This window comes from Marmota monax, unplaced genomic scaffold (assembly GCF_021218885.2).
Source record: "Marmota monax isolate L192 unplaced genomic scaffold, Marmota_monax_Labrador192_F-V1.1 WCK01_AAM20220418_F8-fsc00102, whole genome shotgun sequence".
Taxonomy (NCBI): Eukaryota; Metazoa; Chordata; class Mammalia; order Rodentia; family Sciuridae; genus Marmota; species Marmota monax.
This window is the reverse complement of record NW_026692494.1, coordinates 3,716,495-3,731,861: the sequence shown is the minus strand read 5'-3', so window position 1 is coordinate 3,731,861 and position 15,367 is coordinate 3,716,495. Positions and strand designations below refer to the sequence as shown.

The 15,367-nt window shown below is 61.8% G+C and overlaps 1 protein-coding gene across 6 annotated transcripts in view; it reads right to left on the bottom strand.

Moving 5' to 3' along the window:
- The window catches only part of Ptprs (protein tyrosine phosphatase receptor type S), a 54,974-nt gene that overhangs the window by 20,293 nt on the left and 19,314 nt on the right, over positions 1-15,367 (bottom strand). For all 6 annotated transcript variants that reach the window (XM_058579193.1, XM_058579194.1, XM_058579195.1 and 3 more), the window contains 4 exons: positions 7,920-8,189; positions 5,495-6,076; positions 4,648-4,781; positions 4,091-4,235 (listed from right to left, as the gene is read on the bottom strand). In XM_058579193.1, the coding sequence (XP_058435176.1) occupies positions 4,091-4,235; positions 4,648-4,781; positions 5,495-6,076; positions 7,920-8,189 (1,131 nt within the window). The remainder of the gene's footprint in view (positions 1-4,090; positions 4,236-4,647; positions 4,782-5,494; positions 6,077-7,919; positions 8,190-15,367) is intronic.

The following is a 15,367-nucleotide window of genomic DNA, read 5'->3' as shown; positions in this document are numbered from 1 at the left end:
AACCAGGGGAATCTCAATCAGGACCCATCTACTGAGTGCCTACTATGTGCCAGGCACCTACTGTGTGCCAGACAACAAGCCAGGGGACTCTCAATAAGGACCCATTTACTGGGTACCTACTATGTGCCAGGCACCAAGCCAGGGAAACTCAATAAGGACCCATCTATTGGGCACCTACTATGTGCCAGGCCCCTGACAAGGGCTTCACAGATAGTATCTACTATTATTTACTGAACCTCCTGTGTGCAAGGCATGGTGCCAAGGGCTTCACATATTTTATGGTAAAAATACGGTGGAGGGGTTTCTTATGGCCAAGCAAGTGCTCACTGAACACGTGGCCACACGGGACCGAGCCCTCACTCCTCTCAGGGCCCCCCTTGGCCTTATGCGGAGAAAAATCAATGGCCATGTCTTGAGTACCTACTGTGTGCCAGTTAGCATGCCGAGCACTTTGGAGAGTGATGTTGAAAGTGCCACTTCACTGGACACTGACTGTCAGGGAGCGGAGCTGGCTCCATGGGCCAGGTCCACATCACACTGTCCTGTTCTGAGGCCCTGCTGTGCGCCAGCCCTGGGCAGAGCCACTGTGGACCAACAGCAGCTCTCGCTTACTGAGCACCTGCCATGGACTGGGTGTGGCCACGGTCCTCTGAAGACCACGATAGCAGTTAACATTTGTGCAGCACCCACTGGGCCAGGCACGGTGCTGAGGACTTTATCACCAACAGCAATAGTCCCAACACATTAAGCACCTACTGTGTGCCAGGTGCCATGCTAGGAGAGTGAGTGGAAAACAAGCAGCTCCCACACACTAAAGCACCTGCTGTGCGCTAGGCACTAAGAAGAGCACCGCTGGTCAACACCAACAGCTCATACCTGTTAAGCACCTACTGTGTGCCAGGTTTTGTGCTAAGGACCTTACATAAAAACACTAATAGTTGTAACTTATCGAGCCCCTGCTATCAGGGGAATTGCAATAAGGCCCCATCTACTGGGCACCTACTTTGGGCTGGGCACCTACTGTGTGCCAGACACCAAGCCAGGGGACTCTCAATAAGGCCCCATTTACTGGGTGCCTACTATGTGCCAAGGACTTGGCAGATAATAACTGCAGGTTTTGAGCACTCACCATGTCAGTGTTTCAGACTGACACAAGTACTAATTTGAGGGGTGGGGAGGTGGCTCAGTGGTACCGCGCTCGACTGGCATACGTGGGGCGCTGGGTTCAATCCTCAGCACCACATAAAATAAAGATGTGTGTTCACTGAAAACTGAAAGATAATTATTAAAAAATTCTCTCTCTCTCCTCTCTCTCTAAAAAAAAGTACTAATTTGAGCACCTACTGTGTACCTCACCAGCCTAACTTATTTATAGCAAGTGCCACATATTAAGCACTCACTGTATACCAAGCATACTACAAGAAATTTGAACAGCAATAGCCGCAGCCCATGATTTGGGTGCCTGGCACCAGGTTTAGCTTGTCACACACCACTGACAGCATCCACTGATGAGTGCCAACTATCTGTCCCAATCCATGCTGTTCCATATTTACATTCCAAACAGCATTTATGGAGCACCTACTGTGTGCCAGGCAATGTTAAGGGTTTTGTTGAACAACAGTGATTGTTCCCATGACCTAAGCACCTACTGTGTGTACGGAGCGTAATATCTCCATACACCAAGTCGCTGTGGGGGTGACGGGCACCACCTCCCACGCTCTCACCTCCACAGACTCCACAGGCCCTGTAGCTGACCCTGCCAGGTGCTGTCCCTGGCCTGCCCTGCTCAGCTCTCAAAGACATGCAGAAGTCACAGCTGTCCCTGCACCCACCCCACGCTCCAGGGGGCAGAAGCGGGTTTCAGAGCCCACGAGGGGCTCACCACCATCATTGGTTGCGCACCTACTGGCTGCAGGCTGCGCGCTTCCCCTCGCCTCGCCGAGCCTTCTGCCCAGGTGAGGGAGCGGCAGAGCAGGACCAAGGCCAGGCTTCACGGTCCCCAGTGGCCACCCGGGCTTACGGTGGAGGAGGCCCAGGGAGGCCACTGCCCTGCCACCCTTCACGCCCACCTCGTCTGTGCTCGGATCTCATACGTATTATCTGCCACGTGAACATCCTTGTGCTGCGCCGACCCAGAGAGGAGCAGAGCTCCCATCTGCAAAGGCCTCGCAGACCCCTGAGCCACCACGGCTCAACTAGAGTGACCTGCCTCCCAGTGAGACACTGGAACCCTCCTCTGAAACTAGACCTGAGGGGCCTCTCCCCACTTCTTGACCAGCCACCCCAACCCAAAGTGCCCAGGGAAGGCAGGCAGGAGCAGAAAACCAACTGGGGAATGTGCCAGAAGGAATGGATTTGCTGAGAAAGGGGGAGGAAAATAAAACCAAAACCATAATAAAATAAGAAACAACGGTGATGGTGGTGATGATGAGAAAAACCATAATAAAAGAAAGAAAGACGCCTTCCAGAAAACTCCCAGTCTGGTTACCTACCTTCCACTCTTCACCTGCTAACTTATAGGACTTTCTTACGAGGGAGGGACGCGGAGTGCTGAGCTACAAGGCCAGACCCGGCTCGCGGTGGGTCTCCGGACGCAGTGGGCCCCCGGACGCAGTGGGCCCGACGCCGACGAGGCGGGAAGGTAGGACAGTGTCTTGGGAGACCCACGGCCGAGTGGTCTGGCCTCCACCTACCCTTGTGTTCAGACTAAGGAGCCCGCAGCCCTGGGGATACGCCTGGCCCTGAGTCTCTGCTGCTGCTCCTCTCGGGCCCCACCCGTCTTGGGGCAAGAAGTGGGGAGTCCCTTCCCCCCACTCCCTGTCCTGGGCCGCCCCGGAGCTTCGCGTGCCTGGGCCGAAGCCGCTTCCTAGGCGACCTTGGGGTCGCGTCCATCACAATCCAGCCCAACCTGCGTGATGTCTTGGAAAGGGCCGGGCAGGCGTGTGCAGAAGCCAGACACGCTGTGGGCGGCGCGGGCACGGGCGTCAGGAGTGGGTCCTGGGGGACACAGGGCTCTGGGCCATCTGTGCAGCCCAGACCTGCTGGGCGCGTGGGGGCACGCAGGGTGGGCTGTATTTGTGAACTTGCTCGAGACCAGCTGGTACTCACCTTACGACACTCTGCCGGCCTCTCAGGTGGCCGCCCAAGCCACAGGCCACCCTCACTGACCTCCACCTGCCAGATGCGCCCTGGTGGCTGGGCGCTGCTCAGTGGGCAGCAGGAAGGAGGGAAGGGGCCTGGGTGGCGGGCTGTGTCCACGGCCCCTGATCTCTCGCACCCAGCCCGAGCTGATGGCACCCTCGACTGACCCAAGATGCCCCCCCCCCCGAGAGCACGCAGCAGGGGGTTTGCAGGTCTGAAGGCCGCAGCTGCTTCCAGAACAAAGGCAGGATGGCTACACGTGACCAAGGGGCTGCAGGTGGGCCACGGGGGGACAGGCTGACACGAGGGCCCAGCACAGGGCAGGCAGGGAGGGCCACGGTGAAGGTGGTGGCAGGGACCACAGGGTGGCCCACACCCAGCTGCTGGGTGGAGGGGACTTGTGACAGGAGGCCAGGCGGACAAGCACAGAACTGCAGAGGTTCAAGAGCCGGGCAGCGGCCGCATGCTCCCTAGAGCCTGGTCAGATCTGAGGGCACCGACCCTCGGGGGGAGCACGTCTGGGGCCTGAGAGCCACTGCTCCCTGCCAGAAGGAAGGCCACCAGGGAGGGTTCAGCTGTGTCCTCTGCTCTGGCAACCACAGGTGCCAGCTGTGCAGAGGCCAGGAAGTGGCCCCAAGGATAGGACAGGAAGGAGGGAGGTGCGCCTGGTGACCTCTCTCAGCAGGGCAAAGCCTGCGGCTCTCCTGGTCCCTATTCTCCAAGTAGGTCAAGAGGCGGCGGGCACGAGGACCCCGTGGCAAGACCCTCACTGCACTGGTGGGAAGCCGGGGCCCGGCTCGGGCAGATGTGTCCGAGGTCCAGGGGCAAAAGGAATCCGGCGAGGTGCCCCCCACCCCCTGCGGCGGGCTCTGCCCCTCAGGCCCCGCGAGGCCGGCTGCGCCAGGCCGCGGTCCCCCCCGCAGAGAAGGGCGGTGGCCGAGACACGTACTGGACTGCAGCGTGCGCTGCCGCACCACCGAGGTGAAGGCGCCCAGGCCCTGCGGCGAGCGGGCCGCCAGGCGGAAGGCGTACTCGGTGTTGGGCTTGAGGTCATCCACCACGAAGGCCGTCGTGGGGTCGAAGGTCCTCCCCACCTGGGGTCCGGGAGAGACAGGGGAGAGACAGAGACGGGGAGATGGACACAGAGAACCAGAGACAGGTTTAGAAATCGAGAGAGAGAGACGGGGCCAGAGAGAGATGGAGACAGAGGAGAGAGGACAGAGAAAGCGGTGAGAGAGAGACAGAGGCGCACAGAGACAGACATGCGGGAAAAGAGAGGGGATCGGAGGGGACAGCGAGAGAGGGACAGAGACACAGAGGGGTGAGAAACAGCAGAGCCAGAAAGCGAAAAACCAGCAATAAAGAGGCGGAACAGGTGACACGGAGGCGGAGCAGGGCCAGGGAGTCCGGTGAGCCCCGCCCTCCCCGCCCTGGCCCCTCCCACCCTCCCTTCCCAGTCCCGCCCCCCTGCCGGCCCCGCCCCTTCCCTGAGAGCCCAAAGGGTACCTCGCGGCCACGGTCGCCCTCCCGGAAGAGCAGCTCATACTTGATGATGCTCTCCTGCCGCGGGGGGCTCCAGGAGAGCCCGATGCTGGTCTCTGACTTGGCCTCGGCCCGCAAGTTCATGGGCTGGCCAGGGACTGGGGGAAAAGGAGCAATGAACAGAAATGGGCGCGGCGACGTGGGGGCGCTGCACCCCGGCTTCCCCGCTGCGCAGCGGATGCTCCTTCTCCCAGGTCGCCCTGGAGGAAGCGCTGAGCTAAACCCCACCGCCCCCTCGGCTGTCCACTTCCACCCGGTCCCTCTCTTGGCCTCTTCCTGACCCCTGCAAATCAAGTGAGAGAAGTTGGAAGGCGGCAAGTGTACACTGGAGACCTGCGTTCCCGCCATTCCGCTGGTGCCAGAGTCTTCCTGGATTCTTGGTTTCAAAAGCCTGAACCCCAAGAAAAGGGTCAGCGTCCCACGAGAGCTGGGCCCAAGACTAAGCAGCCCCAAGTCCTCCCACTGGAGCGGGGAGGGAGGCCCATCTGCAGCCTGGGGTCGAGGCCATTTTCATTTATTAATTGGAAACAAACAGCATCAGTCCCTACAATGAGAGCCCCCGGGAGTTAATGACAGCAGAAGGCATCACCGCCTGGATCGCGGCCCCTGGGAGCCGCCTGGGAGACCAGCTGGAGCCCTGTGGGCTGACCGGTCGGAGTTTCCAAGGAAAGCCAGAATTTTTTGATTTTCTGGGTGGCCCCAAATATCTCAAAGCACCGTGCAGGACCCACAGGCTGGCTGTGGCAATCAGCCATGGGGCCGCCGCGCCTGGCCCCCCTCCAGGCCCCAGCCGGGAAGCCCTGCGGCTCACCTCCCTGCTGCGTCTTGACCTGGATGGGGTCCGAGAGGGGCCCATCCCCCACGGAGGTGAAGGCCAGCACGCGCACGGTGTAGGTCTCGTCCTCCAGCAGGCTGCCCACGGTGGTCAGCAGGCTGTCGTCCACGTTATGCTTCTGCCAGTTGCCCACCGGGTGCTCCGGCTCCATGGTGTAGTAGACGCGGTAGCCGCGGATCAGCCCGTTGGGCTCCACCGGCTCCTCCCACTGCACGATCATGGTGGTGGCGCTCAGCATGCGGGCCTGCACGTTGCGCGGCGCGCTGGCCGGGGCCTGCTCGCCCGTGCGGGTGACCACAGACTCGCTGGGTGGGCCCTGGCCAATGGAATTGACGGCAGACACCCAGATCTCATACTCCGAGTTCGGGCTCAGGCCGCCGATGCTGTAGCGCGTGGTGGTGATGTCCTCCTTGATCTGATATGGCCCGTCCTGGCTCTTGGACTTGTACTCGATGACATAATATGACACAGGGTCTGGGTTGCCCGAGTCCCAGGTGATGGTGATGCTGGTGGCCGTGTTCTCCGTCACCACTGGAGTCCCAGGGGCTTTGGGGAGAGCTGTGAGAGGGAGGCAGGTGACAGATTGGGCACACTGTTGAAGGGCCCCAGAGCTGTGTAGCCTCTGACCACACAACTGCCTTCCTCCCATTTTGGTTTCCTGGGAAGAAACCTCTGTCTCATCCCCTCTACAGCAAGAGCCAGCCAGCGTGGCCATGGGTGGCACCAGGCTTCTAAATAAAGTCCTATCGGGACACAGTCCTGCTGACATTGCTCTACGATGGCCCAGCTGAGGGGTGCAGCACTGTCCAGCCACCCAGAGCTGAGACTCTCCTTTCTTAACAGTTGCAGCTGGCCCAGGGGCACACACTCAGGAGGCCGAGGCAAGAGGAGGGCGAGTTCAAGGCCAGCCTGGGCAACCTAGCAAGGCCCTGTCTCAAAATAGAGGGCTGGGGTGCGGCTCAGGGGTGGAGGCCTGCCCACCCTGGGGCCCTGGGCTCCATCCCAGCTCTGCCAAGGAACAGAACTGGACCGGCTGGGTAGGACACATGTCCACCCTGCCTGCGGCGCCTGTGGCCGCTGCTCACTTCAGCCGGGTCACTCGGCTTTGCCCCACGGGGCTTGTCTGCTCCCGCCTCACCCCTCCTGTGCCTGGCCACTTTCTTGAATGCCCATCCCGCGCCCCTCCTCCGCCTGGCAGGAGGCACGGTGCCCGCTTCACATCGCGGTTCTCCCACTTTTCACCTCTGTCCCAGTAGCAGGGCCTGGGTGTCCCCTGCAGCTGACTCTCTCCCACTTGTCCCTAGACATCAGCCCACAGGCCCAGCGGCAGCCGACCCTCAGGTGACACCAAAGCCTTCCTGCAGCCTGGGTCAGGGCCTGGGGCCTTCCCGACTCTGCTCTGCAGCTGTCACCCAAAGGCTGCCAGTCCCCAGGCTGCAGCCGGCTGGTCCCTGACGGACAGGTTGAACACTCCATAACCTACAACCCGTTTCCTCTCCAGACCTCCTGTGTCTGCACGGGCTGCACCACCGTCCCCAAACCCTGTCCCTTGTCCTGCCTGGCTCACGCCTCCTCAATTTTCAGTCTTTCCACTGAGACATGCTCTTCCCTCACGTTCCGGGAGATGAGTCCATCACGAGGAGGTCTGAAGGGCACTGTGGACCCTGTGACCGTCCTAATGACCTTAGGTCACTGCTGCCTGGCTCTGTGGGCTCGGGATGAGCCACAGTCATGGACACGAGTGGAGACCCCGTAGCCACGGCCACCTGTCCCCCGCCTGCCTCTGCTTCTACAAGCAAACCCCTGCTCCGCGCCTGAGCGTGTGGCAGGGTGCGGTGGCAGCCTGCGGCACCAGAGCTGTGGATGAGCAGCCGCCGTGGCTCCCTGCCTGCCACGCGGCACTTCCTGCCCCCGCAGCACCTCGCAGGAGGACCTGTGCAGTCTCCCGCCTCCAGAGGCAGCCTCTAGCGTCACATGTCTACGGTGGCCGTTTTTTCCTTTTGTGGCACTTGGGATGGGACCCAGGGCCCGTGCACGTCTGGTGAGCGCTCTGCCCCTGAGCCATGCCCGGCCCTGTCCATCTCACCTGGAGACAGTGTGGCCAAGTGGCCCGAGCTGGCCTGGAACCTGCCATCCTCCCACCTCAGCCTCCTCGTGGCCAGGACGACGCAGCACTGGGTCTACCAGGCCTCCTGTTGGCCTTGGAGGCCGTGTCCAGTGATGAGTGTACGCTGTCTATGTCAGTCCCCACATGAAGGACAGTGGCCAACGCTGCATGGTCCCCGTCATTAAGTGACGCGTGACGGTTTGGTCGATACACATCAGCTCGGAGAGCTGTCCTTCCAGGACCCCAGCAAGGAGGCCGAGGCACGGCCCAGAGGCCCCACCCGCGCCCGCTTACACTTGACTGTGATCTGGGCCACGGCCTCGATGACGCCCAGGCTGGACATGGCCACACACGTGTAGTTGGCCGAGTCCTTGACGTCCGTGAGCTCCAGCACGTTCCGGCCCACAGGCATGTCGTCCTCGGGCGTCAGGTCCTCGGCCCCCTGCATCCACTTGACGTAGGGCATGGGCGAGCCCACGGCCACACAGGTGATGTTCACGTTGCCGCCCGGCATGATCTCGTGGCTGGTGGGCAAGATGGAGAAGCGGGGGGCCACGCGGCGGACTGGGGGGTGGCGGCGGCCGAGATGCCGGGGAGGGGAGGCGGCAGAGGAGAGAGAGAAGCAGGAAGGAGGAAGAAAGAGAGAAAGGGAGGAGAGATGGGAAAGAGCGGAAGCCATTAAATACAGACAGGCTCTTGTCCCCCAGGAACCCCCCAAACGAAAAGGAAACAAAGGCCAAAATCAAAAACCAAATCCAACACAAAAAACCAAAACGTCAAAGGAGGGAACTTCACAAACGAGATCGGAACGGAGTGGAGACGCGAAGCTGGACTTCAGAGCACAGGGTTCCAGACCAGAGTGGCTGTCACAGCACAGAGATGGACACAAAAATTTATCAGCCGTTTCTCATCTTTGCTGACAGCGTGGCTCCGGAGACCGGCCCTGCGTCCTGAGTGGGCGGTCACTCTGCAGAGCCTGCAGGGCTCCGGCGGGACACCCTGGGCAGGGGCGCTCGGGCCAACCTGACTCGCCACCCCCTGGTTCCCAGGTGACGGGGAAGGTCCTGCAGGAGAGGAGCCCGGAGGCAGAGGGGGCCTGGCAGCTCAGCCCCCACGCTCGACCCCTTCTGGTGACACAGGGACCCCACCCCCTTCCCCAGAGGAAAGATGAGAAACTCTAATGAAATTTTTGTGGTTTTGGGTTAGAAACCCTCTAAAAGCTTCTGTCGGTCTGACAAGTTTCCATCGATAGATGCGGCTCTCAAAGTCACAAACATCATGCAAAGTAGGTTGAGAGAGTGGGGTGGGAGAGGAGGAGGGCGAGGAAGGACAGAGGGGAGCAGAGGGGTCAGGAGAGGCTCAGGAGGCCGGAGCGTGGGCAGATGAGTGGAGAGAGACGGGGACGGGGGGGGGGGGGGGGGGGCAGAGAGAGCGGGGAGGGGCCCACTTGAGTGCTGCATATTTATCTAGCAGATGTGACCCAATGTGACAGGTCACATTGTCACATCACAGCCCTGGCAGAGTCACAAATAGGGAAATATAATGATCATCATCATCGACAACCAGGGGCGAGCTGGGCTGGGCCGTGGGCGTGTTGGGTGCGCGTCCCAGCAGAGGGGTGCCGCCTTCCCTACGGACCTCGCGGAGGGCGAAGGCGGCAGGATGCATTTCGGGGGCTCCATTTTCGGAAGTTGGGGGATTCTGGGGCAGGAAAGGGGCAGCCTCCGGGCCCCTGAACTTGAAAGGCTTGGCTACAGAAGGACACGTGCTGGACCGTGGGAGGGGACGTGGCCCGCTGGGAGAGGCTTTGGGCGGAAAGGTGTCACCCGGGGGATCCCCAGGGCCCAGGGAAGCCTGCTGGGTGAGTCCCCAGTCCGGGCGGGAAGGGACTCTGTAGTGGTGCCAAACGGGGGGCCACCAGGAGGACCCGGGATCCTCACTGTGGCCCCGCCCTGGCTGCAGGCTCCTGGGGCTGTGCCCTGGGCCGGGTTCCAGGTCTCGCCTGTTCTACTGAGGAGGGTCTCGCAGGACGAAGGGAAGCAGCCCTAGCTGTCCCCCAGCCCCGGCCTCCCGGAACCCCAACCTGCTCCTGAATCCAGGCGGGAGGCACGAGAAGGGCCCTGTGGGGCGTGGCGGGGTCTGTGGAAGCTGGCAGCCCTTCGGAAAACGAAGCCCCACGAAAAGTCCAGAGTCACACTGGAGACAGGATGGGGTGCCGCTGGGGAGGGGCGGGCGGGGACAGAGGGCATGCAGACAGACGAGGTGAGTGAGGGCCGGGGGAGGGAAGGGCCGCCTGCACCCACAGCGAGGCTGGGGTGGGTGGGAGATGCCGAGGCTGTGTTGTCATGGAAACGGAACACGATGGGGGATGAGCGTGGGGAGCTAATAATCCAGGACAGGAAACGGCATCACGTCCAGAACAGAATCGGGGGCAAAATGATAAGAGCAAAAGCGAAAAGAAAAGGAAAGAGAAAAAAAGAGAAAATCCAACAAATGAAAACAGCCCTCGGAGACAGACAGCACCAAAAGCAAGAAGGGCAGAGATGGAAGTGGGGCTGAAAATCGGGGTCTGAAAGGAGGAGGGCTGTGGCTTCCCAGGGAGGGCCCCCCACCCCCGGCAGAACACAGGATCTGGCCTCCGCCCGGGGTTCAAGGCGGCCACTGGTGGGATCCTCGTGCAGAAAGGAGCAAACCAACCCGGCCCCGAGGGCCTCTCCCTGCAGCGCCCAGGCCCTGTCACGCCCTGCCTCAGGCTGCAGTCAAGTCCAAGGCCCATCCTCAAGGCTCAGAGTCCCACTCCCTGGCTAAGGAGCCCCAGGCCTTGGCAAGGCACCCGTCCCCAGCCTCAATTTCCTCATCTGTAAAAGGGGGGCCATCAGGAGGCCCCCAGGACGATCCAGAGCCCAGCACACAGTAGGCGCTCGGCCAGGCCTGCGGCAGAAGGTAGATACAGGTGCTCTTCATCAGCAAGTTGGGGGCTAGTTTTAAAGTGGAAACCTTGAGGGTGCCCTTGTCCTTGCTCTGTCCTTCCTGATGACGTCAAGAGGTAAGTGTCCTTATGCCCTATTTGCAGATGAGGAAACGGCTCCGGGGGTGACAGGCCCAGCAAGGGAACCCTGTGCCAGCACTGAGTCAGGCTGCCTGGTCCCTTTCCCTCACAGAGTGAGCCTGACTCACCACAGTGAGCAGCAAGAGTCACAGCCAGGTGTCCCTCCTGGCACCTCAGCGTCTTTGAACGTATGTCCTTACCCACTGGGAACACCAAAGAGGGCAGAGGACCCGTCACCTAGACACAACACCTCGGTATCCTGCAGCCTTCATGCTAAAGGTGCAGGGGCCATCAGTGAAAGGCTCCCCCACGGGGACTGTGAGGACGAGGACAGGAGATCTAGCTTTAGCATCTAAAGGCTGCCACCTCGTCCAAAAGACCCTGGTCACACTATTGTCTCTTAACTCCCCGGCAGGGCTGTCACGCTGACTTGGAGTGGACAAGCCGTCACACCTCGAGCCTGTGGAAGACCTGCCCCAGAGGGTCCGTGACCACAGGCCGTCCGAGGCGGTCTGTCAGCAGCAGGGCTCGGTGCCCACACTCCCCGACATGGCCAGCGGCCACCCGCTGAGCGGTCTGCCAGGAGGCTGTGGAGGCCTCTCGGGCGCCCAGGAGCTGCCCGCCTGCTTGCTCACCCACCTCATCTGTTTCTGATGGTGGGCTCTAGGAAGAGGCTGGTTTGCCACGACTTTGCGGAGGATCTCGTGCCCACTGGCACCAGGTGACCCGGATCTCCCCTGGGGCTTTGAAAAGCCGGTGGGCACCCTCCGGGCCAGCAGAGGGCGGCTGACGCTGTGTTCTGCGCGGTTGGTGCTGACCCACCCACACCGTCTCTCCACCCCTGGCTGCAAGCTTGAGGTGCAGGTTAGAGAATAGTGGGCACGGGGCCCACGGGACAGAGAGGCCCGCGGGACCCCCGCCCCAATTACCGACCTGAATGGAGGGTCCAGGCGGGTTATAAAGGACACACCAGCCTTGGTCCTCAGCATGCTCCAGCTGGCTCTGGTCCCAGCTCTTCTCGTCACCGAGTAGCCAGGGGGTCCCAGCAGGGGGACCCGCGTGGGCGAGGGGTCAGGAGGGTGGGCAGCGGGGGTGGGGTGGGGTGGTGGCAGGTTGGGGGGTGGTCGCTTCAAACCCCGATTCACATGGAAAAACAACTCAAAAACCGTCAAAGCAACCAGGAGACGACCCTCCCCCAGGCAGGAAGAGGCAGAAACTCAAAAGCAAAAGTGGGGTTCAGGGGTGGGCAGAGGAGGAGAGGAAAGAAACTCAAAAGTGAGGTGATGGGTTGAAGCATTAGGAGGGACCCCACAGTGTCAGCCACGTCAGGGTTCAGCGAGCCGCAGCGCCGGGGCCTGCTGGGCGTTTTGGGGTGAGAGAAACTTCTGCTGTTTCTCCAGACTCCAAAACGGGTAGCGGGTGGGAGGGTGGGGACGCCCAGAGGTGCCCAGGGACGGCAGCCTCCAGGGTCGCTGGGGCCTAGATTACACCTGTCGGGGGTCGGAGACCTGTGGCCGGCCTGGGCCCCTCCCCGCCACTCTGCAGTGCTCGCGCTGCCGCCCGCCTGCCCGCCCTCCCGCCCCCCAGCGCCCTCTGCCACGAAGACAGCAGCTGGCAGGCCCCGAGGGTCCTGGACCCCAGCACGGCTGACAGTGGCCTTGGCAAGTCGTGGGCGTTTGAGGAGGACGTCGTGTTGTTCCATGGACACGTATCTTTTTAATTGTCAGGGTTTTTGGGGGGTGTCACCCTCTCTTTCTCTCCTTTGTGCCCCCCCTTGCCAATCCACCGACTACCTTGCCCCCTCGCTGTGGCCGCAGACTCGGGCTTCCCAATGACAAGGTGTAATCTAACGTCCCCCCCACAGAGGAGACAGCGATGCACAGGGCGGGGTGCAGGCAGCAGGCGGGGTTCAGAGCACAGTGTTCCTGCAGGGCCCTCCTGAGCCCCAGACCAGTGGGTGACCCCCTCTCCCCGGGGAGGGTGAAGGAGGGGCCGGATCCTGCTCTAACAGCCCTGCCCGGGAGGAAGTCAGCCAGGGTGGGCCATGGCCAGCTGCGGGCAGCCGGGGGCCTGGGGAGCGGCCAGCAGACACCCGAGGTCCTCTTGGTGTTGCAGGAAGGACAGGTGTCCTGGGCCCTGCGTCTGTGTCCACCACTGTTTTGGGCACAGGAAGAAAGGGACACCTACAGGTCATGTCCACCAATTCTAGGGCTTGGTGCTAGAACTTTAGTTCAAAAAGTCACCTGACCCCTGAGGACAGGGGGACCACGGCCGGCCACCCGGCTCGGAACTCGAGACTCTGCGGGGGATTATTCCGGTCCCTTTGGCCTCCTCCAAAACACTGGAGGTGTCCTAAGTCCACTGTGGAGGAATGTCCTCCTGACGTCCACAGCTGGCACCGAGACCCATTAAACAGGGTCCTGCTCCCCAAGATGCAGTGCGGCTGGGCCCCTGCACAAGACTGACCTTAGGGCACTGCTCCCAAGAGGCACAGGGCACCCGCCCAGGGCCGCCAGGTGCACTGGGAAGTGGCCAGGGGTGTGGCCTTGGCCCTTTGGGTCCCAGAGGTCAACTTCAGAAAGAGAAGGGCGAGTCTGAACCTCCGGCCAGCGGGAGCCAGAGGCCATCAGTCAGAAGCTCCGCTGGGGCCGGGACTCCTGGGACAGGGGTGGCAACAGGGCAGGACACGTCCGGCGGCCTGAGTCGGGCGGGTGCCTCTGTGGGCACCTGGCTGCACCTTCCAGCCGCGCCTGGGGCTGGACTGGACTTCTGGAAAGTAGCTGGGGCCCTGGAGGAGCCACTGACCTCTGGGGGACAGGGCTAGAGCCACAGGAAATGAGACCAAGGGTGGACTCGGAAAGGCACCAGTGAGAAATGAGATCAGAGACCCCCGTTAGCTCCTGGCCCACGCGTTCCGAGCAGTTTCTACAGAGTGGACACTGAGGGGCCTCGCAGGGAAGGGAGCGGCTGGACAGCTCTTCCCTTGAGCTCTCCACTATATCATGACAGTCCTCTGGTGTCCTTCTAGGCTGACCACATGGGACACCTGACAGGGTCAGCTCCATGGAGTCCCCCTACCCCCGCGAGCTGGGCACATTTAGGGTCTTTATCATTCAGACGAAGACACATGGACTCCAAGGGTCAAAAGGCCAGCCGAGGTCTTGCAGCCGGGGAGGGGCAGAGAAAGGCTGATCTGAGGCAGCCAGAGTCCAGGCCAGAGCCTGTGCGGCACTGTCACCACTAGGCTGCACTGTCCCCAAATCCAAGTGGCTTCTGAGACCCTCGGCCCCCTCAGCTGAAGTCCACCGGGACCTAGCTTTGGTGCAGGGGGCAGACCACTTCCCACCGCGGGGCTTCCCCAAGGGCCCGTCTGCCGGGGTCACAGCTGATTAGCGAGGGGAAAGAAGTCCCTGCGGGGACCTGGTACCTCCGCCGGCTCGGCTTGGGTCCAGGAAGGGGGAGGCTGGAAAAAGCAGGTGAGGGGCGGGAGGGCAAGGAACGCAGGACCAGCAGGGCGGCCTCTGCCCTGGACTGCCGTCTACGTGGGCAGCCGGCTGGGCTGGGCGGAAACCCAAGAGTCTATGAGGTGGCCGCTGTGTGGAGCTGCTGTGAGACTCAGGGCTTGCCTTCCCTTGGGGAGGGAGCAGAGTCTGCGCCTCTGAAGGTTTGGAAATGGGGCAGAGAATGAGAGGGAGGGGAGGGGAGGGGGAGGGAGGGAGAGGTGGGGGAGGGGGAAAGGGGGAGGGAGAGGGAGGGGGAGAACGGGGGGGGGGGGGGGGGGTGGCGAGGAGAGGCCGTGTCCTCGGCCCCTGGTTTCTCCAGGACCCCACAGCTCCGATGCCGACTCAGAAAGTGACCGTGCCGTGCGGTCAGACAAAGGCGCCCGTGACTGGGCGCAGAGCCTGGGGAGGAGGAGAGGGCCATCGTCGCCGGGAGGCGGAGGCCTGGTACTTCTCCCGTCTGCCCTGCCTCGCGTCTGGGCCTGTGCCAGCCAGGACGATGAAGTCGTCACACCGGCTGCCATCCTGCCGTCCGAGCACCGCGTGCCAGGCATGCACTGCTCGCGCAGGCTGTGCCATGATCACTCGCCCCCGTTAAGGTGACCGTTCTCTTTATTTGGAAGTTTCGCTGTTTGGAGGAGGACTCCGATTCCCGCTGCCCTTCAGCGGAGACCTCCCACTTCTTTTTGTCTTTGGTGACGGGGGGGGGGGGGGGGGGGGGGGGGGGGGCAGTGGGGACAGCCCCGTGTGAGGCAGAAGAACAAGGAGACACCTGCCTGAGCTCCCTCCACCTGCTGCCCTGGTCGGGCTCTGGGCAGAGAGGGCTGCCGTCCCCCACGCCCGCCCAGGCTCTGGCCGCCCGCTGTCCCTCTGCACCCCCTCCCCTGCACCCCCTCCCGGGGCGGCCACTTTCTGCTCTGACATCTCAGCTGCGGGACCCCTGCCACCCTCCTGGGAGAGAGTCGGGACAGGAACACTGGCTTTTAAGTCACAATGCGTTCGGAGAGCAACCACGGAACAGCTCAGCCAGGGACAGACACCAGACAGCACAGAGCAAGACAGGACAGACAGTCGCTCTGGGGGAGGGGAGCAGGTGGAGGGGCGGCAGGGAAAAACCAATCGATCGACTTTTCCCCCAAAATGAAACAAAACTTAAAAAAAATTAGGAAAAAAAAAAAGAAAAGAAAAGAAAA